We start from the raw sequence: 24,039 nt of genomic DNA on the forward strand, positions 1-24,039 counted from the left end.
CAACAGGAACACACGCATCAGTCACTTCCCTGCCCGGACATGGACTAAACCATGCCCAGAACCCACGAGTCATTGTTGCAAGCCCTGCGCTGGTCCAGCGTACGGCAGGCCAGACCACTCCGCTTACGCTCAGAGGGGGGCCCTCATTGGTACCCATGGCAGGCGTACTCGCTGGTGGTGTGAAGGTCACTGGTCTAGTTGTCAGCATGTTACAGCCACTCCCTGAGGGCAGGTTTGCACGCACACCACACCCATCCGGCACAGGTGTCACATGCCATGTGACTCCACCAACATAAGGGGCCGAAGACGTCACATTCCCCTCTGCCGGTGGTGACTGGATGACGGACGCTCCACGGTTCTCAATCATAAAGGGCCCATGAGTTGTTGTGCACAGGGTTAGTGACACCCGAGGCCTTGCAGCCGTCACAGGCCTACCACCACATGGCGCTAACTGGGTTTGCACAGGGTTAGTGGCACCCAGAGCATTGTGGCTGGTACAGGCACCCACCACGGGACGGTGACTTTGGGTGCACTGAGGTAGGGGCACCTTAAGCTGCTGAGCGGGTGTGCAGCCTGCTATGATGCCCCTTCCCGGTAGTCCGGACAGCTCAGTTTTCATGTGCCCTGCTGGATCACAGTGTAGGCCAGAGCCAGCGGGCAGCGTGGGCCTACCGCCACGTGGCGTCGCTTCTGGGATCCTAGAGTTAGTAGCACCTATTGGGCTGAGCGGGTGTGCAGCCTGCGATGAGGCCGGGTGCACTGGTATGTCCTCTGCCATGGAGTAATCAAGACCCAGCACCAAACGTGAGACCTGGTGGCCTGCGGAGCGGGGTTTCATGGTGTGGAGGGTGCCATGTCCGTGGGCCCCAGGCTTGTGGCTTGCAGAGGCATGGGGTGGGACCTTCTGTCTGCACGCCAGTGGCGGAAGGTGAGCAGTGAGGCCTGGGTGTGCATGGGCGGGCATGCTCCAATGGGTGGCGGGGGGGGGGCTGGGGTGCCTCTGCCTGGGTGTGCATGGGCGGGCAGGCACTGTTGTCTTGTGCAATGGTGTGTACTGTGCCAATCATGTATCTGGACTCTGTTTCAGATGACGGTCTGTCTCAGATGTGTGACCTGGTGAACTGCTATACATAACGACAAGTGCTTGGAGACACACCGGGGGCAGCAGGTGAGCAGTGTGGCCTGGGTGCGCAGGGGAGGCACTCTCTCTCCCCCTCTCTTCTTCTCTCTGTCTCCCCCTCTCTTCTTCTCTCTCTCTCTCTCCCCCTCTATTCTTCTCTCTCTCTCTCTCTCTCCCCCCCTCTCTTCTTCTCTCTCTCTCCCCCTCTCTTCTTTTCTCTCTCTCTCTCTCTCTCTCTCTCCCTCTCTTCTTCTCTCTCGCCTTCACTCTCTCTCTTTCCTTTGATGTGAGCAGGACACACCTTCTCATCATGATTTTTGTCTTGCAGGCTGTGACCTACGGATTGTCCTGAGGGGAGCCGCTATGTGTCTTCATTTCATTTCAGTGTTCATTTTAATAAAGTTTCATTTGTTGCTTCGAAAGTGAATGTGTGATCCTCATTTTTGTGACAACACATTCATGTCACCAGTTGTGATTGTGCGACATCATGCTGATTATTTTGTACATGTTTAGGTGTATCTGATGTGGCATGTCTTTGGTCGGGTGGGGTGCCGGGGGGTCCTGGGGGTGGTGGCAGTGGGTGTTTGTTGCCCTTCGGCCCTCCGGGCTGCATGTTCAGTTGCCCGGGTGCATATGTTATTCTTCAGGTGTGGCTCTGGGCTGTGCTCCCTTTTGTGGTGCAGGCTGTGGTCCGACTTGGCACCAGGTCAGAGCAGGTGTTATTTTCCTGCTGCTAACGCGCCTTATCGCCTGTTTTGTGTTCTTATCGTAGTTCTGGCTGGTCATTGTGAATGTTGTGGAGTGGTGTTGTCACAGCTCTTGGCACGGGAATGCCTACTCTGCATCTCATTAGTTATAGTTGCGGGGGTCATCTGTGGCGATGTTTTTTGCAGCTGCTATCGCGGGTAAACTGGTGCTGTGGGATGTTAACACCAGCTTGGGATTGGGGCAATAAGTTTATCGCAACTTTGGCTGTGATAAATTGCCGTTAACTCGGCGATAGATCCTTGTGAATATGCCCCTCAGTGCGGTCGGACTCCCATTGTCTTTAATGGGAGCCTGTTAGCCGGAGAAGAGAACAAAGACTCCCCATGGAAAAAGGGTTGGTTGCAGAAAACCTTGCGCCCTGTGGCTGGCACCCCATGGTGCCAGCTAAACTCAGCTTGGTTTGGGAAGGGGGGGGTTCCCTTGGGTACACCCACAGGCCCCATCGGAGACTTAAGGGGGGGCCTACTACGTTCCCCCAAAGACTCATTCACACAGGTGTTTTGTCTCGGTCAAACCGATTTGGAACGGCTGTCCGAATCGATCATCTTACTAGCACGTTCGGAAACCGGCTGCATTGAGCTGTATGATTCGGCTCCGAACAACTCAGCCTGCTTGAATCCAGTTTGGAACCTATTCGGACATCCCAAACAGCTTACTTGCATCGTACTCGGTCATCAGGAAGGGTGACCTATTCGGTAGGAAAGAAGAGTTCCGAATTAGATTACACAATACCAAATCCCATCCGGAGTCTTTCCTAACGAGACCGTAACTGGCCTCTAATAGGTGGCAACACCCAAACACTACTAAACCGTTGAAATACAATTGGATCTTTTTGTGTGAATCAATTGCAAAGGAACTGTTTATTTTTTAAATCAAAGCAGGGACTACAAGCTCTTCCAGGCTGGTTTGCCATTCCATTTTATAAGGCCTCCAATGGCCATATAGGTTTTTTTCTTAAGTCCTATAGGCGGCGTGGCCCTTGCAGTCTCTGCTAATAGTTTACTCCCAGACACTTTACGGCCATGTTAAGCAGACTATTACTAGTATAGCAGAAGGCCCTTTCTCTCTTATACCTCCACTCAGCAGATATAGTCAACCAAATACTTTGTGCTGTTGTGAATATTTAGTACAAGGGGTTAATCTGTTTGTAAAAGACATAGAAGAGAAACTTTGAAGAGACCAGCAGTCTTTTATGGCACATGTAAGCAAAACTTATCTCATGCCCAAACAGTGACTAAGTCCCAGTTATAAATGCTCAGGCATTCAGTACATCAGCCAAAAAATTGAATATTTTCCTGACTATACTAATAATACAAGAATATTATCTTTAGAGAATATTTTGCATACAGTTGTATGAGCATACACGTTTTCAAACAAGTAAGACCATTTGTTGTATTGTGAACCCAAAATACTTTGACACTTTAAAAAAGTGTTGCCAAATGTTTGATAGACAAGGGATAAAAAACAGTGGAGCTGGTCACCCGACCTTTAGTTGGAATTATTTTTTTCAACCACAAAACTTTGCAAAATAGTGGAATTATTTTATCTAGATGAGGGGTACTTACTGGCTATGTTAGTTCACAGACTCAATGTAATAACTCTTGTTACAGTTTGCCCTTGTGAGAGAGATGGATGAATGGTGACGTTCTTAAAAGTCATGCCTTAAAACAATTGTGGTGAGCACAGAAGTACCTCTGATTACGGTTTCTACATTTCCTGTGGTTTTGGCATCGATTTAATTGTTCAAAAGAGAACACTGGATTGTGGTTTGGTAGTGTATCATCCCCCCAAACCAGGAGTATGTAACAGACCATGCCACACACGGAGCTCTGGCAACCATTAACTGAACCCACTGTGTCACGAAGTTAATTAACGACACCCAGCCACACCCAACAGATTAGCAATACTGCACAAAGTCCGCCAACCTCCTCTAGTGGCCTTCTACACACAAACACTGGACTCTACAGGTAGAAGGCAAGCTGAAGAAAAGGTATGATGGGAGAGGTCTGTAGTATCCACTTCTGATAAGTACTACGTGTACTATTTTAATTACAGGCAACTCATCTATTTTTTTTTCCATAAAACGGGCCAAGGTTGCACTACAGCAAGAACATTTATTTTAAGAAAATATATTTTAGGCTATTGTTGGACTGTGTAACATTGGTTTTGCCCGTACTCGTTTGTAATTTGAGAAGTATCACTTTGTACAATATGAATTTACAACTAAAAATAATTTGTACTAATACTGGCCACGATGAGAAAGAACTTCAGCTGCCTTTAATTATAAAATCTGCCTGACATCTACTAGAAGCAACATTGCTTGTGATAAATGGCATCTCCGAGCAAACATTGACTATTATAGAGTTCAAGGGAAATGACCGCCTTGTGCAGTTTCCGGGTCAAAGAATTCATTACGTAGTGAAGGGTAGAGAGGGGTTGTCCAATCATTCATTGTCTTGGGACCTTTGAAGTACTGATTTACAATCTCGGGGCCAGGGCTTCTTACAGCACACTTCCACGCTACGTTACATTGTTGTTGCCCCGGAAGACTGAGCGGACAGTTGCTTGCTTGTGGTTTTTCATCTAACTTAACGTAGAAGTGTGTTTCCTGATGAGGTGCGTGGCACAGCTGCGATAGCTGTATTTACTTTAAGTGGATGTGTTTACAGACATACACTGAGGAATTCTTCGGAGGTGCTGTACGTGAAAAAACGTATAATGACCATGTTCAGTGGGTCGTGTGTCTATTTTCTCTGATACTTACAAAATTCTGCCAGTTAGTGGATGTGGTGCAGACTCACCGCTTGGAAACTTGGATTGCTACGGATGGCCTCCTGGCATCCACCCTCTACTGCAAGGGACGCCTTCTTCCACCTGCAACTTTCCGACTTTGCCTGCAATGACCTTGACAATTTCATTTCAATTTTGTGTAGTCCTCCTTGAATGAAGTCTAGCTTCCATTGAGTCTAGATAAATGAGACTAGAAATTTTATATTTTCCCACCCTGTAAACAACAAATTTTACAAAAAGGAATGTTTGATTTTTAAGTCTACAACCAATTCCTTGTTACAACGGCTATGTTGTAGGATTGTGTTAAAAGACCTTTCTGGTGAAAATCACACAGCACACATATAGACTTACACCTCAAAGGACAGGTAAATGCTGGAACCACAACCACGTCCAGATCATAAAGACTCAGGTCGCTTTTCACTAAAGTAACCTTTAAATGACAATGACTGCCCTCAGTAATGCCCAAATAGCCACATAGCTGTCAATGTCAGTACCAATGAGTCACTGAAGATCAACCCCACAGATGTGGCCTCTCTTGTCTTTAATGTTTGCATTACACTTTGAAAGTTACCACAACAACCAAGGTGTCCCAACACTACAAGGGACATTCACTTTAAGAACCAGAAGATGTTACTATCTGACAGAGCAAATGACAATTAAAAAATCATTCTTTTTACACAAAAGAAGGATGTGTACCATTTAGAAAGGTGAGTTAGTTATCCAGTATGGACATATGCCACAGCAGGGTTTGCGTTACAATTACCACAACCATCTGCGGCATGTAATTCTTTCACAGCGGTCGAAATGACAGCAGGATGGTGACGCTACAAACATCACAAAGTTCAGATTATTTGCTTCATGCAGGTACTGATTATATATTTTTTATTATTTTACCTAACTGAAAAACTACCAAAATCAGTGTCTCCTCCTGCAGTAACTAATACAGAAAATGAGAATGTCTTTTTTACTTGCATGTTTTGCCTAAACTGTGTAATATCGGGCTTAAACATTTAAGCCAGAGAAATAATGAAAAGGAAATGAAAGAGAAAATAACTGATTTCTCAATGATACACCATTCAGACAGATACACATATCCGCGTTATGTAGTTAGATAGCTGACGCCGAAGTGGCATTGTGATATTGTTTTAATCTTGACACACCTAGGCCCCCAAATAAAACAGCTGAATCAAAAATGTCTGGATGCTGACATTTTGCATGTATGTGTATGTTTCTGAGTGCGTGCGTTCACGGTTTATTCTTGTGTGATAGAGGCAGGGTGAGACTTTCTACCTCAGCCCAGTACTTACTCATGCAAATTCTGGGTGGGTGTGCATATGAACCACATTGTAAAGACTGTACCTAGTTCCAGTCATTGTAAAGACTGTACCTGGTTCCAGGCTGCTCTTTTCCTGGAATGGTTGATGTGACCGAAAGCTGCTGGAAAAGGGTGCCAAAGGAATCCCCATAGCTCTTTAATAAATGTATGTGATTTTACGATGTTGTGGTGTCAATCATGTTTTGAAAAGTTTGTCAAATTCTATGTGATCTTGCAAGAAGAATGTTATTTTTGTTGAACTATTGACATATTTTTTGGGTGTACTAGTCCAATATGAATCAATCCCTGCAAATTTAGATATTGCTTTTTTGTGTTTTTTAAACACTATGCTGTACTCCGAACCCTGCTTATGTCAGTCAGGCTACTCATCCCGAACCTTTACGTCTACCACTGTTAAATGTCATCAGCCGCCACTGCCCCTCAAACCGGATAATAGAACAGCTATCATCTGAAGTGTGCTGCACTGTTGAATCCATATCATGTTACATGACTGTTTGATGCAGGAGGGCTGCTCTTTCAAACTATAGCATGTTAACATTTGTTTTTTTATCCCTGTAGGAAACAAATGTCTTGGGTTTCAAAGGGCCTCGAAAGATGAGTGTGATTATACCTGGAATGAATATGGACCACGAAAGAGTTTCTATCCGGCCGCGTAATGTAAGTAACAGTTAGTGACTATATTGCTACGGTCACTGTCCCTGTGGGTGATGTAGGGAACCAATGACTTGCCCCCATCAACCTCACTTTTGTTTATAAACCATACCCAAGTACCCCTATACTGAACAAAAGAAATTTGGATATTTGAGGTAATTTTAATATATTATACAGATTCCACTGACAGTGTAACGTATAAGTGCCCCCCCTTGGGAGATTAAGCCCACTCTGACACACAAGGTGTCTTGACTGAGGACCCAATGATGAAGCATGCCACTGGTGAAATATAGTGGATGCGGGTCACCTAAAAATCCCTAAAGGATCCCAGTGAAAAAAAAGTGTAAAAGTGGATTTATTAACTTTTAGCAGGAATTGAAAGTTACCACAAGAAGCCCAATTTAAGGAAGGTTCAATGTAAGGTTAAAATATCTACTAAATTCACAATTGATGGATGCGTCATGTGCTAGATGTGCTTACACCCCGGCTGACTTTTTCCACATGGTTTGGGCGTGGCCCCGGCTGGAGCAGTTCTGGGGGTCTATCGAGGCAGAACTTATGTAGGTACTGGGTTGGGGGGTTCCCCATGACCCACGTCACTCACTACTGGGGATCACGGACGGGCTGGATGGGTCCAGAAACTAAAAGTAATTTTTTAATACAGCTATGATCGTAGCCAAACGGGATATAGCGGCGGCCTGGATAAGTCCCGATCCACCAGATATGGGGAGGTGGCATAGAGGGGTGGACTGGTGCGCGACCCAGGAGAAAACCCTATACATGGCCAAGGGGTGCGGCAAAAAATATTGTAAAGTGTGGGGGAAATGGTTGGGTAATGTTGAGTGTTTCGAGTAGCCTGACGACATATCCTGTCTGTGTTTGTCTTTTGGGGTTCGTGTCTGGAGGATGCCTTGACTACAGGATTGTACTTGGCTTCTTGATTTCCGTGTACCTGCTGATTTGTTTCATGTGTTCAAAATCAATAAAATGTGAATATCAAAAAAAAAATTCCTCTCTTCTCATCTACGTCCTTTACCTTTTTGACTTACTTTCGATAGGAGCATGAAACGCTACTTTCAAGATGGCAGAACAAAAGTACAGAGAGTGTGATAGAACTTCATAACAAAACACCTGTCTGGAATGATGACACTCAATCCTACGTATTAAATTTTCATGGACGAGTGACACAGGCCTCTGTTAAAAATTTCCAGATTATTCACGATAATGACCGTAAGTATTATTTAATGTAAAAAGATAGCTGCAGCCAAAATGCATAATTATGATTGTAATTCACTGTATTGTTTATATACGTACAAAAGTCATATTGGATTTAAAATATCTTAAACAATAACCATCATGTCAGGTCATCTCTGATCTGACCACCTGTTCAGAATATGCCAGAGTGCTTTGGACTTAATGTTAATAACTAAAAGATTTTGCTTAGTACTCAACTAGTCCGGGTGGAAAGTCTACAGAAACAATATTTGTTAAAAGACTGGTGCAACCACAGTATACAACCCTGCTACCTGTAAGGGTAATGATGGTGTTACTCCAAAGAATAATAAACCACTAAATCATAAAACAATATACTGGTGCACTCCAACAATTTGTTTAAAAAACACTGTTCGAGGACAAATAACCAGAAAAGCCAGCCCATAAGTCCAAGGTCATGTGATATATTTTTTACGTCTTTATTGTGTTTATACGCTTCCAACCAAGTACATGATCATCAGCCAACACATGTTTTGTCCCCAATGTCACTTTTTCAAGGCATGTGACTACAAACTTTATTTCTTATTCCTCGAACAATAATTCATAAAGTAAGACGGTACAGGTATCAGAGTACAAGTTCCTTCTAGGTGATCTCTCATTTACCCATTCAGCTGTTTGATTCTTCATAACCCCAAACCCCTTGAAAAAGTTCCATTGGGGATGAATGATTCATTGGGGGCTGATGATCATGTACTTTGGAAGTGTGGGTTGGAAGTGTGTAAACACAATAAAGATGATGAAAATATATCACATGAACTTAGACTTACGGACTTAAAGTTTTGGATATTTGTCCTCAAACAGTGTTATTTAAACAAATTGTTGGAATGCTCTTGCATAATGTTTAATGCTTTACACTTAGGAGTTGATTATGATGTCGTTCGGAAAGCATTCCGATCGAATCGGTTTCGTAATGGTTTCTGACCGAATCGGATTCTGGGACTCCGTCTGGCTCATTACGATGTTTCCGGACACCGTTCAGTCGGACTCCCATTGACTTCAATGGGAGCCTGTGTTCCGACCGAATACACAAGCTCCCATAGAAGAAAGGAGTATTTGCTGAAAATCGTGCACCCTGTTGCGGGCACTCCCAGGGTACCTGCCACACTGAGCATGGTTGGAAAGGGGGGACCAATCGGTACAACCACGGGCCTTATTAGAGGCCCCCGGGTGAAGGGGGGGTCTGGTACGGGCCCCTATATTCAGATTCCGACAGCCGATCCATGTCGGAACAACCAATTCGGAAAGGATGTCCGAATTCGACATCCTAATCGCTTGGTCAGAAACGCGGTCCGTAGACATGTACGAGCCGGCTCCGACCGATTTGGTAACTCCGAATGCCGTTAGGAAACAAGTCGGAAAGTCCGAACAGTTTCTGGACATCATAATCGGTCGTTTAGAAGTATTTCCTCCTCAGTCGGAAACAATGCTTCCGAATCAGATTCGGATGAACCGAATGCCTTTCGGAGCCTTTCCGAACAACAGTGTAATCGACCCCTTAATGTCCAGAAGCCACATTTCTGTCGTGTGACCTACTATGGCCCGATTACAAATGGGCCAGAGCGGGGTGATGTATATGCCACACTCTGTATTATTCTGGGGTGAGGTATTTACATAGTGCCAGAGCTTAATTTGAAAAAGATTGTGAATGTGTCAGGCCCAAAGTTTTGCTCAGGAGACCACAGTTGCCCCTCTTTAAGGTCGACGCCCGAATACCAAAGCTGTGTAGTATTGATTCCTCCTAATGCCTTTTTAATCCACCACCAGAAACTCCATGTCTCTTTATCTTACTCTTGCACATTCCTTATCATCCCTGCATTATAAGACTAATCCCTGCAAGGTATTTTCTGAAAAACACACTAAAGCACATACATCAGCAGCACAAAGTTTTTAATCCAGTTTATGACACAAGACCCTTAATTAATTATGCTTGGAATGTAGTTTTACTGTAACTAATACCACTTGTATGTACTCATTTTCAAATGTAGAAAATGCCACATTGCTCATCACATTTAAATGTAATTTGCTCTTAGATTATTCAGAGAACTACGTTGCACTTGGGAAAGGTGTTTTATTTTAAAATATTCACAGCAGTTGTGGGTGTAAAGTACCCACAAACTAAAAAAAACATGTCTACTAATATATTGTATTTCCTTGCATTGAAGGGAAAGAGTCGCTACATAATAAATAGCTATCACGTATTATGAGTCACAAATAGTACTATGAATTCATAATTCCCTATATATAAAAGAGATATACTGAAGTATAATTTTCAATGTAAATTCAGGTGAAACTTGCTGCAAAACTATGGGGCATATTTACCAGCCCCTATCGCCAACACAACGTCACTTTTTGTGACGTTGTGGTGGCGATTGGAGCTTTGCCTTATTTACAAAGCAGTGTTAAGCCACTTAACGTGGCTTAACACTGCCTTGTAAATAAGGGATCCTTTCATGCTACACTTAGCGTAAAAGGTGCAGGCAATGGGTGTTGTGGTGGGCATTCTACCACAACACCCATTGATTTTGGTGCTGGCCCCTATTTAGCAGTGTAAATAGGAGGCTGCACCAACATTTAAACCAGGGAAAACCTGGTTTTAAACAGGTGAAACGAGGAGAAATGCTTTTTTTCTCCTAGTTTTTGCTGTTTCCATGTGTGCTACCTTGGGCAGCACGCATAGAAACAGCAAAATGCCTATGATTGCTTATGTTTAGGAAGGCCCCCCTTCCTGCACATAAACAATCATTTGTAAAAAATGCCGTTTTGCTACTTCTATGTGTGGTGCATTAAACAGCACACATAGAAGTTGCAGAACGCCATTTCAAGATTGTTTATGTGCAGGAAGGGAGATCTTCCTGCACGTAAACAATCTTCCCCTCAACAAAGGCACCCTTGAACTATGGTGCAAGGATGCCTGCGTTGGCGCTAGGCAGCTAAATTTAGCGCCATCACAGGGGGAAACACAGGGCTGCACCGTATTCTAGTAAGTATGGTGCAGCCCTGTGTTTCTAAAGTAACGAAGCGTGTCTTTAGCCTTCTTGGCTTAACAATACGCTTTGCCACTTTATTGTAAATATGCCCCTTGTTTTGTACAAGAATTTCCCATCAAATATGCTTTGCAAGAACTTTCTCCTACCAAAAGTGACTTTGTAGTGGTTATCTACAAACTCTAATTCTGCAGGACTTCTGTTTCCAGACTTTTTTTTTTTTTTAGAGCTTTCTAAACTTTGAACATTACGAAGCTTGAAACTTTTTGAAAAAACTCTTCCAAAGTTGTAAAAGGCTAAGTTGTTATTTCTTTCAATTATAGAATATGGTACCAGGGACATCTTGGAGATTTTGGGGGCCCTGGGCCAAACGTATTTTGGGGGCCCCTGTTCGGATAAGCGTTACATTTATAATCCAAATACAGCTCTTTCATGCCCTCTTTCGCTAGTTCATTGACAATGCACAGGCATGCTGATCCAAATTCTAATTGTGTTTCCATCTAATATTCCGGGGCTATAATGTGTGTTTTGCAATAGTGTAATACAGCAACAGCTCACTAATGTTCTTGCAAATATTCTCTGTGACTCCCCTCCCATTCCTCATATGTGAAGTCCTGTTTCCATCTAAAAGAAACGTCTTTTATGGATGTTGCATGGTGGTGAAAAACATACACATTTCCCTACAAAATGTCAGCAATAAATTCCCAAAGATTACCTGTATTGAAATACATTAAAGGAAAATGGTTTGTAAATCAACTATGTTTAAGAATCATTCAAGGTTATCGGGGCTGTCTGTAGAACAGAGCCGGTTCTCTAACGGGTTCCCCTGAAAGGCTGGGGCCCTGGGCCAGTGCCCACTTTGTCCATGCCTTAAAACGTCTCTGTATGTTACTTCAATATAGAAAGCCAACTTGTTTTCTTGAATCAAACCAATTAGAAAGTGTAAGATCAGACACATGATTGGTGGTATAATATCCTCACTGTAATATACAAAGAGCTAAAGCATAACTTAAGAAGAAACAGCACATGCAATAGAGTTGCTTTTACCACAGGTTTTATCTGATGAGAGAAAAGAAAGGTGCTGTCGAACTTGGTGGTAAAAGTCGGTACAAAAAAAGCACGTTTTTGGTCCTGTTTACAGTTATGTAGAGAAGTGGGGCATAGCAGGTGCAAGGTGTTTTTGTGTTAATTTGTGCCGCTATATGTAACTATTTTCTGAATTGTAGCACTCAAATTTAGCACAAGCCTGTAAATTATTTTAAAATAACGCTACATCAAAGACTGGCTAATTATTGTGCTGCTCATAAGTAGCGATTTTTGAGTTGTGAAATTGAATAGTCTGGGTTGCATCAAATGATTCAAAAGAGTTCTCACTGGTGCCTTTTGAAACACTTGTGATAGAAATTGAGCTATTAGTTATGTGGCCATCATAAGTAATAGGTCCACAATTGTTCTTAATGGAAACCAAACACCCCATTGTAGCGCTTGATTCTCACAGGGTAGTGAAGCGGAGCAGCCCAGGGCCTACTAAAGGGAGATGGTGAGCTAGTAATCACCAATCACTAGCACGCAATAATAACACTCAAGGAATAATCGTCCAATCTGTACTTTTTCTTTAGAAAAAGAAGTACATGTATTACACTCAAACTACGAAATACTATGCAGAAATGTACAAATATATACATTGGCATATGGACATACCATAGATGACATTGTGTAATCACTGGTGACCCCTAAAGCGGTCACCCATCATATCAAGTGAGTTTAAACTGTTTTTTTTGTATTCAACACATTACTTTTGTATGAGACATTGTCATAATTGCTGAAGCTTGAACCAATAATCCATGTGTAATCATTATGATAACCCAATAAAACATTTATCAGGAATAAACCTTGTGTTTGTGCATTCTTTCATGTAATTGGCATTAAACTGTATATGTAAAAACAGCCCTTAGAATCACATCACATTGGAAAAGCATTGCTTTGGAACCATAGAGTAAGCTCCTAGAAGGTGTAACGACATGGACATTATATTTGTGTATTTTCAGGGCTGCCTGAACATCACTATACACATGGCTTCTAGAGACTGACACACTCTTAGCTGTAGAACAAAAGCTCCAGCCATGGGAATGCTTGAAAAGGCATTGACATCCAGGGAAGGTGATCATTTTGAAGCCTCCCCAACTTAGGATGAGGACTCAGAAAGGAACCTGGAAAGAAAGGTTGTGTTGTGCTGAGTTGATTGGTGGTGGATCTGTTGTCTTGGGACCAACACATGCAGAGAGAGGGGCAAAAATGTGTTTAAATCAAAAGGCCCCGGAGTTATGAGGCGAGTTGTTCCAAAGCGCTGCGTTGGGATTTTCCCTGTGCTTTCCCTTTTAAAAGCTGCCTTGCACCGTGTTTCTGTTATGGATCACGGTGCCTGGTCCCACTGCAGTCCTTGTTGGAAGGCAGCCGGGGGAGCCCACCCCCGGCTGCCCTCGCTGGCTCCCCATGCCGGCAGCACGATTGCAGGCTGCATGGGGAGCTGGCATCCTCCTTTGGTGTCTTCCATGCAGGGTTTGTGGCTGCCTCCTGCTCTCCCCAGACACAGGCACAGGCAGAGTGGACCTCTTGGGGAGGTGCGCGGTGGCAATCCCCCATCCTCCAAGTAACTTTGCAGCCTCTTGTGGGGGTAGCACAACGGCACTCTCCTGCCGCAAGAATATCGGGGAAGTGCAACAGCACTTCCCCACAATGTGAAGCACTCGGGCGTCCAGGGATGGGTCCTAGCCCCCCTTAAGCATGAATCCACCCAGAAGGTGGAGTCCCTGGCCGAAAGGGAAGGATGAGGAGGGGGGCCCCATGTATGCCCTCTCCCCAACTTATAAACCAACAACTTCTTTACACCATCCCCCGGGCCCGGTTGGGCTGATTTAGATGATCCTGGGTTAATTTTACTCCTGGTGGTGAGCTCTATCCACCAGGTGCAGTTGCAGGCACCCGCCTGACCTCCAGATGGTGCAGTTCTCAAAGAGCTAGTCTCCCTGATTCTCTGCCCCAGTTCTCCTTTGGTTCTGTTGGTGGGTGCAGAAAAGCCCACAGCTTTCCCCCAACTGGTCCTCAGGCAGTGTAAGGGGGCCAACCTCACTGATCCTTGGGGGGGAAACCCACTGGTGCTGAAGTCAACTGGGTTATGTCCTTGGTCCTCAGTGAGGGTCAGGGGGGTTTCTGTTTCCAGTTCTTCATGGCAGTCCCAAGCTCCAGCAGCGAAGTGTGTAGAAATCTGCAGGCAAGAATAGAGCGTCTCCCTTGTGCAAGAGCCTTTAAAGGAGAGAGGAAGGTTACAGAAGACAGGCACCTCTCCACCTCTGTCCCAACCCTCCTGCAATCCAAAATGGCATCATCCAGGAGCCACTAGTCACATCTACTCCTGGGGTCGCAGCCCCACCCCTATCTGACATCATTGCCAAGGACTTGCAAACTGTAATTTTAAAGAAATCCCCCCTCTGGGTTGGCTCCAGTTGTCTGGGCACTCTCTGGTATGTGGTACAATGTGAGAGCTGAGTGATTGATTGACTGTAGTGTGATGGGGAGGTGACTCAGCAGAGGGTTATAGTTAGCCTCCAGAAGCTCATATTATGAATTCTGGAGACTGAGTTGTCCCCAGTTTCAGGAGAGCTGGGAGCAGCAGCTGCCTAGGGCGTCCTGACAGTTCAGTTTTCTGAAGGCACCACTCTCAAGCAGAGGGTAACAAGCCCAGATGGAGGGGCATGGTGAGGAACGATAACCCCTGTCCCTTGTTTAGCCTCAGAGTACAGACCCTAGGCTGAAAAGCCAGTCTCAGGGTACTGCCTCGAGACTGATGAGAGATAGAGTGGAAGTAGTGCGCCTAACACCCAGTTCTATTGCCCCCACTCAAAGGTCAGAGAGTCTCCGGGAGCCTATAGAGATCTTCTTGCCAAGCTCCATGGCTGGAAGAGAGGCCTACCCAATGTCCAGCCTTGGAGCTAGCACCTGCCAATGGTGACCACTGTTGGTTACTGTTCTTATGGGCAGAATTTTCCTTGGGTTGGGTACAGACATCTGAGCCAAAGATGGAATGGACCTCATCGCCTTGTTGGCCAAGGTGGATCTGTCCGCCTACATGCATATGTGAGTAAGTTAAGGACAAGCGCTTCACGGAGGGGGTCCACGAGGAGGAAACGGGTTCCCCATGTGCCAGTTCAGTTTAGGAGGGATTCATTTGAGTTCAGAAAGGGATATGGCATTTGATGAATGCAGCCTTTATCGTGGGTTATATTACTAGATGTAGCTGGCAGTTGGTCTTTGTATATTTCTCTTAGACAGTGAGACAAAGAGGGAATAGGTGTTGGCAGGATGAGCCATCTCTGACTTGATAGACTTGATAGCCTTGTGGTAGGCACTGTCACTTACCACAACTGCACATTCCAAAGGCTCTACTTCAGCACACTCAGAAGAGTTTCACACTAGACATTTCTGCCCCCAGACAAGATGGGGCCAGGACAGGAAGGTAAGAAATTCCAGACACCTTTTTAGGGGGAGGACTCTAGAAGCCTCCTCCACTTCAAAGCTGGCACCAAGTATAAATATTGGACCCTGTGACTCTTAAGAACATTTTCAGTCCTGTGAAAGACTCAGAAGGACTGATGTGGTGCTCTGTTGTAAGGACTGCTACTCTGCTGCCCTGCTACTCTGCTTCTCTGCTGCTGTGTTGCATGAGTGAAATGGACTGGACCTGCATCTTGAACCTAAGACCACCAGAGTGATTCTAAGGGCTAGTTGGCTGGCCTCCCGATCAAAGGCCCAGGGCCGGAAAAGGCTCAATTCACCTTGAACTCATCTCCTGGACTCTACCTGTTGTGAGTCTTGCCAGTCCTGGACCCTTGTAAGTGGGCCTGAGGGTGCTCTGCAAGCCCAGTTGGGGTCCAAGCAGCACTGAAGCAGTGAAACACATCACCTTACAGCCTCGCATCAGAATGGTTGCGATGCATCCCCGACACAGGACCTCTCAGCTCCTCAGAATTGCAGCTGCGCTATGCATCCTCGTAGCAGGAGCTTGTATCGCAGCCTCATAGCTGCTCGGAACTGACCCTGTGCGACGCTTACTCAACACAGGAACCAGCGTTCCAGCCCCCCAGTTTATCGGAACCGCTGCTATCCAGCGCAATTTCAACTTCGGACCTCGCATCACAGCCCCGAATAACCACTGAGTGATGCATCCTCAACGCAGGACCTCACAATGCTCCAAAACCAGGATGTTATTGTTCAGCGAGCCTGACTTCGTCCCTGTATCCAGCCCGTGTTCCATCTTGGTTGACCTGAAGTTGCGACTTTGTTCCAGTCAGGATTGACAAGAGAACCTAAACCTTTAAAATTGTATATCTTCGGTTCTACAGATTGGATTTTTATTGTTTTGGTGTCAAATAATTGATTAGATTTTGCTCTTTTTCTAAATTGATATGGATTTTTTATTGTGTTGTGTTATTACTTTATTAGTGTTTGTGTACTGCATAAATACTTTACACATTGCCTCTAAGTGGAGCCTGACTGCTTTTGTGCCAAGTAACCAGAGGGTTAAGCACAGGTTAATTCAGGGATTCGCAGGTGTTTCACTCTGACAAGAATTGTGCTTGCTGCTTGAGTAGTGTTTCACCCCCTTCAACCACTGACCTAAATTCCTAGATAGCATCTCACCTAAAACATCAAAGACAATAACCTTCTGAACAAATTCCAATCTAGCTTCAATCAACCATGCAGTACTGAAACAGCACTGCTGCAGGTTGTCGGCTATGCTCTTTGAGTGTTGGACCTGCCTCCTTATTCTTCTCAACCTGTCGCAACTTTTGATACAGTCAATCATAATACGCTTCTAGACACACTAAGAAATTGAATGTGCATTGATGGCATGGTCCTAAAATAATTTGAATCCTTCCTCATGGGCAGATCACAGAGGATCACAATTGATGACTGGCCATCAATCAAAGAGTTCCACAGGGTTCTATCCTTGCTCCTACCCTGTTCAACCTCTATACCGAACCATATGGGAGTCATACTAAGAAAGGCTGGGATCTTCTTCCATTATCATGCAGATTACACCCAGCTCTACTTAAAGGTCTCACCCACAAACAACATCTCTCATCTTGTCAACACTTTAAACTTCATTCAAGATTAGAAGTCTTCTCACAACCTAAAACTAAACCCTGCCACAGCTAAAGTCCTCCTCATTTCCTCTTCAAATTCACCACCGCCTGTACAATCCTAAATGGATGCACTCAACATCCTCAACAACAAACCCATGTCACATCTCTGGGAATCACTCAGAGTAAAAGGCTCAACCTTCAAAGCCAAATCAGCACCAGGGCCAGGAATACACGATATCAACTGTGTCTTCTTTGGGGAATCCACCTCTACATTCTTGAGCAAGACCTGAAATCTCCTGTTCATTCACTGGTTCTCTCCGGATTCGACTAATATAACTCTCTTTTGACAGGTCTCTCCAAAACCAACCTCATTCCTCTGAAATCAGTTTTACAGTCAGTGACAAGCTTTGTCTATGGGCCGTAAAGAAACAACCACTCTTGTCACTCTTCTCTGGCTCCCCAGAGAAGCAAGGGTAATTTATAAAACTGCCTGTTTTACCCAAAAGGCATTACTACCTACCAAACAAACTGAAGCATTCGGGAGGCCCCAGACGAAAGTGAAATGCAGAAGCTATAGTGCTAACATTACAAAGGAACGATTCATAGTATAATCTTTCTCGAATAGTGTGACTAGAATATGGAACTCTTTACCATTGAAATGACATACTACAACCTCATTGCCAATCTTCAAAACGGTTCTAAAAAACCTTCTAAAAATGATATTTTGGCTATTTGTCACCTTAGCTAACCTCCCTTAAGATAATATGCCATCCCCAAGACTGAGACTAACTGCACTATTCCTGTCTCACCTTACCTAACGTTGCTGTTACTACCTACGCCACCTACCTCCTCTTATAGTCTGTATATATTCTGTGCTTTTATAACAACTGAAATGAGCAAATGTCCCTTTCTTTCGACCCACTACTTTGTGCCTTTGTAACGAATGTAACTAGCATTTGTTTGTACCTTTGTATCTATTGTAATGAAACCTAAATTATTGTAAAGCACTCTAACACCATCGGGTAATGTCCACGCTGTATAAGAATGCATAAATTAATAAGTACGTGGCCGTGGTATTTGGCACCCAACATTTAATTGCACCAGCACTCATTATTCCACAAATTAGGCACTGACGGTAAATTAACTACAACTTTCAGCTACTACATCTTCTAGTAGGTTAGGGCAGAGCCACTTGTCTGGGAGACGTACTATCTCAGAGCAACATGAACATGATCTTTCCAAAGATTGTGCGTTACGTTCAGATACCACTGCTGCACGAGCATGGCGGTTGTGCACTAGCAAGGTTGCATTTAAAACAATTTACATAATAGCTCAGGGGCGGCTCCTCCCTTGGAGCAGAGGAGCATCGCCCCCACTTAAAATTCCCCCAAATCCCTGAAAATAATAAGGGTAATTTATTACCATGTTATTATTATTCCCTATCCTGAACAGAACATCAGGACTGGGGTGGAGCCGCTGCTGAGTGACAGTAGCATGTCGCTCAGCAGGTAGGAGAGTGGGCTAGCTGTGCACTGTCTAAAATGTGCATGTATTTTTGGCCAGCCGTCTTGCGATGGACAGCCTCACATGGACACTTTGAACAACTCTAACCCAGCAGTCTTAAGACATCTGGGTAGATAGAGCAAGTTGAAACCTCCAGAGTGCTATGGAACACCGAGTGAGGCCGCTCTCTCCAGTCAGGGTTCTGCTCTTATGCTGCATGAGAGCAGCGCCATGATTGGTCAAGGGAGTTGCTCCTTCCATTTCGGGTGGTGAGTAGAGGACCGGGAGGACGTCTCTTCGCGTTCAGGTAAGCTTTTATTCTTTTTTATTTTATTTTGCACACGTGCAACCACCCCCACCCTCGCGCAGATGCCAGCTGCTACTGTCAAATTGTGGCTTTTTATTTCAAATGAAAGGTAACTCTCCTCAACAGAATATTGCTTAGGGCAGCAGGTTTTATCACTACAAGAAAAAAACATGTTTGTGATGATAAAAGTGTAACTGTTCAAATACGCAGGAATAGGCTGCCCAGACACTAAGACATAGGCTGGAGGTGAGGCAGAGACCAGGTGTTTTTTCAGTCATGCTCTCTGCTGTCACAAAAAGATAAAACCTGATGAGGCGCTAAAAAACAGTGCTGCACGCAACAACATGGTACCCGTATAAAAATTGTTGCTGCTGTGACTGAAAGTTCAATTCATCAGTTAATGGTGCTGTATTTTTCCATTAAGGGCAATCCATCATAGAAATCAAGGATTGGCAAAGCCAGCAGGTTGAGCTGTGTATGGGGCATGCGCATATGCACACATACACTAAAGCTTCATTGATATTGATGATATATTCATGCATATATGTAGACAGCAATGGACGTTAATGCAAAAACCTATTATTTGGGCTTGCCTCAAATGGATAAACTAAATGGATAACGTTTTTTTGTTAATATCACAATTGTTAGCTGAAAAAAGACAAGCTGTGTGCATTCAGATACCCCAATCTTTATCTGTCCAAAATACCCATTAATCCGTAGACAAACTTTAGAGAAATTGCATTAAAAAACAACGTTTTACCAAAATGTAAAGTAATTTTGGGCATGGTGAGCCCCAACTCCCCAAGGGATGGTAAGACTTTGCAGACACACCATGCAAGTATTGGAATATTTCATTAGTTTCCCTTCAACATATCTGGATTTTAGTTGATTTATCTGGAAATTGTTCTGTGATTATTATCATCTTTTCAACGTGGGCTTGTGGCACCCTACTTAACCTACATTCAGATATTGGGTTCTCGTGGTCACTGCAATTCTAGGCAAGCCTTTATTCCCACCCCTGTGAATGTTCACCAGTTGCCATTGGGTTGTATTGCCATTTAAGTATTCAAAGTTTCTTTTTTTTATACATATCATCTCTACCATATGTCAGAAGAACTATGACATATGCCACATTAAGTAGCTACTAGAAGAAAATAATCTGTAGATTGCTTCCACAATCTAATATTGTTTTCCCATTTGAAATAAAGCATGGTAAAACTCAAACAAATGAAAGCATGTTCTATGCACAGGCTTCATTCCTAATAATTTACCATCTGTTTCTCTGATTACCTCTATCAATACAGAATAACATAATTCAAATCTTGATTATCAATTTTGTTTTCCAGCTGACTACATTGTTATGCAGTTTGGTCGGGTCGCCGAAGATGTTTTTACAATGGACTACAACTACCCAATGTGTGCTTTACAGGCCTTTGCTATTGCCCTCTCTAGCTTTGACAGCAAGTTGGCTTGTGAGTAAATTGGAGCTGTGGAACCTCAAGTCGGTTGATGCACTACTACACAAGGATAAAACATTGGTTCCAACATCTTATTGGTGTCTTATACTCTTGCTATTTAACAGACCAGGCGTTTTTGTTAAACTTGATAATCTTCTCAGAAGCAGATTGGCCATAAGGATACAAGGGAGCTATTTGACTCTTATTCAATGTTTTAGTTCCAGGGTATTTGGCTAATAATAGTGTCTACGTTCTTTTAGCAAGTCAGTACATTAATGTAAAGGAAGTGACATCAAGTTTGCTGAATTACAACATCTGGACCTGATGAGTTATGGCATGCTTCTGGCCTTCTTACTATTTTTTCAAAACAATTGAATTCCTACCGGATCAGCCAATTTTGTTCAACATTTATTTTCTTTTGTTTGGAAGGTATTCAGATAAACTGTAACCAAATGTGCTAAATGATCACTGAAGCCGAATGCCTGAGGCCCCCAGGCTCAACCAAACAAATTTACAAATATAAATAAACCCAAATAACTGGATCTCATCAGTCAGTCTCAAGGTCAAACTGCTAAGAGCTGCTTGTTTTGACTGCATGTATGTGAATTTACAAGACCAGTGTTGCAGAGTTCACCGTCATGCTCCAAGACATCATCTTTCTTATAACATAACATCGCTTTATGTTTTGGTTTACTGTAACGGTACCTACCACAAAAATGTATGTCACTTCAAGTCATTCTGTGTTTGAACTACACAATAGTGTGTTGCTTATATTTGGCATGTTGGTTGTTCCTCATTTTACTATCAATTGCAATCATGTAAATCAATGTAGGTATGTATGTGTGTGTATCTATATATATATATATATATATATGTGTGTGTGTGTATATATATATATAATATACATATATATAATATATATACATATACATATTATATATATAGAGAGAGAGATAGAGAGTGTGTGTGAGAGAGAGATAAATGTGCAGAGCATATGTTAAAAATATGTATACTTAACTTTTACTAAATAACTTTGACTCTGTCGCACAAGCAAATTCTCTGACTTTTGGTGAAATGAAGATGAAGGAAAGAATGATAATGTTAAGTATGTTTGTCTGACCTTCTGTAATTAAGAGTTTGACTTTGTTTCCACACAGAGACCATTTTTATATGTTTTTATCATTGTCAAGACTATTTGAAAAGTATTGAAATTGTGAATTTTAATAATTCAATGGAAAAGTGCCAGCTACTGAGGTCGTCCAAATCTGTTTTAAGCAAACAATTGAATAGCTTGATCTACATATAAACAATAAGCACTCACTAATAGTACACTATGCAGCAGCAAAGTGGAAAGTACATTTGAGGTATATGTATACAGGTAGCATGACAGAGAATATTTTTGTCTTCTGTTATTAGATCTGTTGTAAATACTCAGAAACCCATATTACTACTGAATCTATAATGTAGTGCCTTGGAAGTAGTGAATGAAAGAAACAAGCAGTCAATGTGTTATAGGGCACTATGAAGCACTTTTTAAAAAACGTTTCTGATAATTCATAATATGGCAGCACAATTTGATTCGTAAGACAGAATTGTGCCCCATTGGTAGGGTACGAATGATGTATGGATAAAACATCTTGGGCCTGATTCAAAAACGGCCTCCGTACTCATGGCAGAGATCCCACAGTCATGGGGGAGTCTCCATACTCGAAACGGAATCTCCGCAATGAGTGCGGAGACTCCCCCATGACTGCGGGCCTCTGCAGCAAGTGTTAAGGCCCTTTGTGAATCAGGCCCCCTGGGTTTGTGTTTAGTACATTTTACATTCTTGCTCAATTCCCACTCCCACTTGTAATTCATACATATCTGCGTGCCATTGGTAGAGGTGATTTGAAATAATTTTCTCTCTAGCTCTGTGTCTTGAAGCGCACTTGATTACAGGTGCCACATTGTCTACACAGCTAATCACGTCTTCCTCTTTTAAAAAGAGCTGTACCAGTTGTATTCATCATTTCAACCATAAGTCAACTGCACCTCATATGAACATATGAAAATCTGTTCTTTGTCCCTTATCCATTATAACATCCCAACCATCACTATCGTGTGGCACCTGCAATTGAACTGAAATTCTGCTGTCATTACCCCACCCATTTAAGATATGGTAAAGTAACCTAACAAAATGTTGTCTTACCCGGCTTGTAATAGATATGAAGGAATAAACCACCACGCTTTTTGTTATTTCACACTGGAGTACTACGTATTTGCATCCATTCATGTTGCTTTTCTATGAACTATGATTTCTTTGCTTTACAGTCACATTTAGGTTACTGCCTTCCACCGGATTGAGTATCATCTCTTCTTGCTCCTTCGAACAGTATTGTTGGCCAGTTTTTCTGGCCTTTTTAAGTAATTTGTACATGGTCAAATAAAAAAAAAATCTAATCCTTGTTTCTATGATATTTTACATCATTGTGGAGAGGCCTATCCTGATTCCTCCTATATGACACATTACATTTCCTTTATGGCTTATCGATATTGTATGAAATTTTGTTTCTGGTAATAACCTTAAGTCATTGGCTTTTCTCCAGAACTTTAAGAGTTACATTTTCTAAGGAATCTTGGTTTACACTAAAGACCCTGTGGCATATTTATCAAAGGTCTGACGTCACCCTTGCTTAGCCCTGCGTGGCTTGGTAACTCTGGGGTAACTCAAGGCAGCGCAAGTTGCTGACTTGTGTTACATTACATCAGGGAGGCGTTCCATGGGTGGAGCGTGGGTGTTCACACGCATCCATCCATGGATTTTGATCCATTCCCAGATTTACCATGAGTGGTAGACCTGGGGATGCTTCAAAATGCTACGCCTGCCCAGGGAAGGTGTATGGAGAAATGTTTTTCTCCTCATTGTTTCCTCTTTACATGTATGCCCTATTCTGCAGCACATACAAAAAAAAGAAAAAACCTCAGAAGATTGTTTTTGTGCTTGGAGGTGTCCCTTCCTGCATAAAAACAATCCTGCCTGCATTGGCACTAGGCAACACAAAGTGCACCAGTGCAGGGAGAGGACAGTAATGGGCCATATAATGTTTCCTGCCCTCTCTTTGTCATACAGTGCAGCAATGTGTGTTGCTACACCGCGGTGCATGACATTTTTTTTAATCTTCCCCCAACAGTACATTGATGCTCACAACCCTCTTGAATTTTAACTGTTGAATGGCAGTAGGGAAGACAAATGGAAGAGTGCTCCATAGCTCATATGCTCAGTAAGAGAAAATTAAAATGTGTTAGACCTTTACATACTGAAGGGCATATTTAACATGCTTTCACGCAGCACAACTCAGCAAACCACATTGCTGCACTGCGTGAAAGTGCAGGAATGCACTGTATTTAACATCATTTGATGCATTCCTGTTCTTTCCTTGCTCCAGCATACTTAACGGCAGCCTCACACCAATGCAGTGCCTGTGTTACAAACAAAATAGTTTTTGAGCAGGAAGGTACACCTTCCTGCACAAAAACAATCTCTTGAAACATTTTCCTCTATGTGTGCTGCAGATTGCACCACACATAGAAAGAAGAAATAACAAGGAGAAAAATAAATTTGCCGTGTTATTCCATCCTCTGGGAGACTTAGCGATTTCATGCAATCCCAAGCTCACAAATCTTTGTAAAACTCGCACTGTGTGAAATCCATACGTGGATGCATGG

General features: G+C 43.2%; 1 protein-coding gene across 1 annotated transcript in view; it reads left to right on the forward strand.

The window, feature by feature from the left end:
* The window catches only part of LOC146857563 (tubby protein homolog), a 995,297-nt gene extending 972,723 nt beyond the window's left edge, over positions 1-22,574 (forward strand). Inside the window, exons 11-13 of the mRNA XM_085648119.1 lie at positions 6,573-6,671; positions 7,724-7,895; positions 20,221-22,574. Of these exons, the coding sequence (XP_085504245.1) occupies positions 6,573-6,671; positions 7,724-7,895; positions 20,221-20,354 (405 nt within the window). The 3' untranslated portion in view covers positions 20,355-22,574. The remainder of the gene's footprint in view (positions 1-6,572; positions 6,672-7,723; positions 7,896-20,220) is intronic.
* Positions 22,575-24,039: the final 1,465 nt, after the last annotated feature.

This window comes from Triturus cristatus, chromosome 3_2 (assembly GCF_964204655.1).
Source record: "Triturus cristatus chromosome 3_2, aTriCri1.1, whole genome shotgun sequence".
In the NCBI taxonomy this organism is placed as follows: Eukaryota; Metazoa; Chordata; class Amphibia; order Caudata; family Salamandridae; genus Triturus; species Triturus cristatus.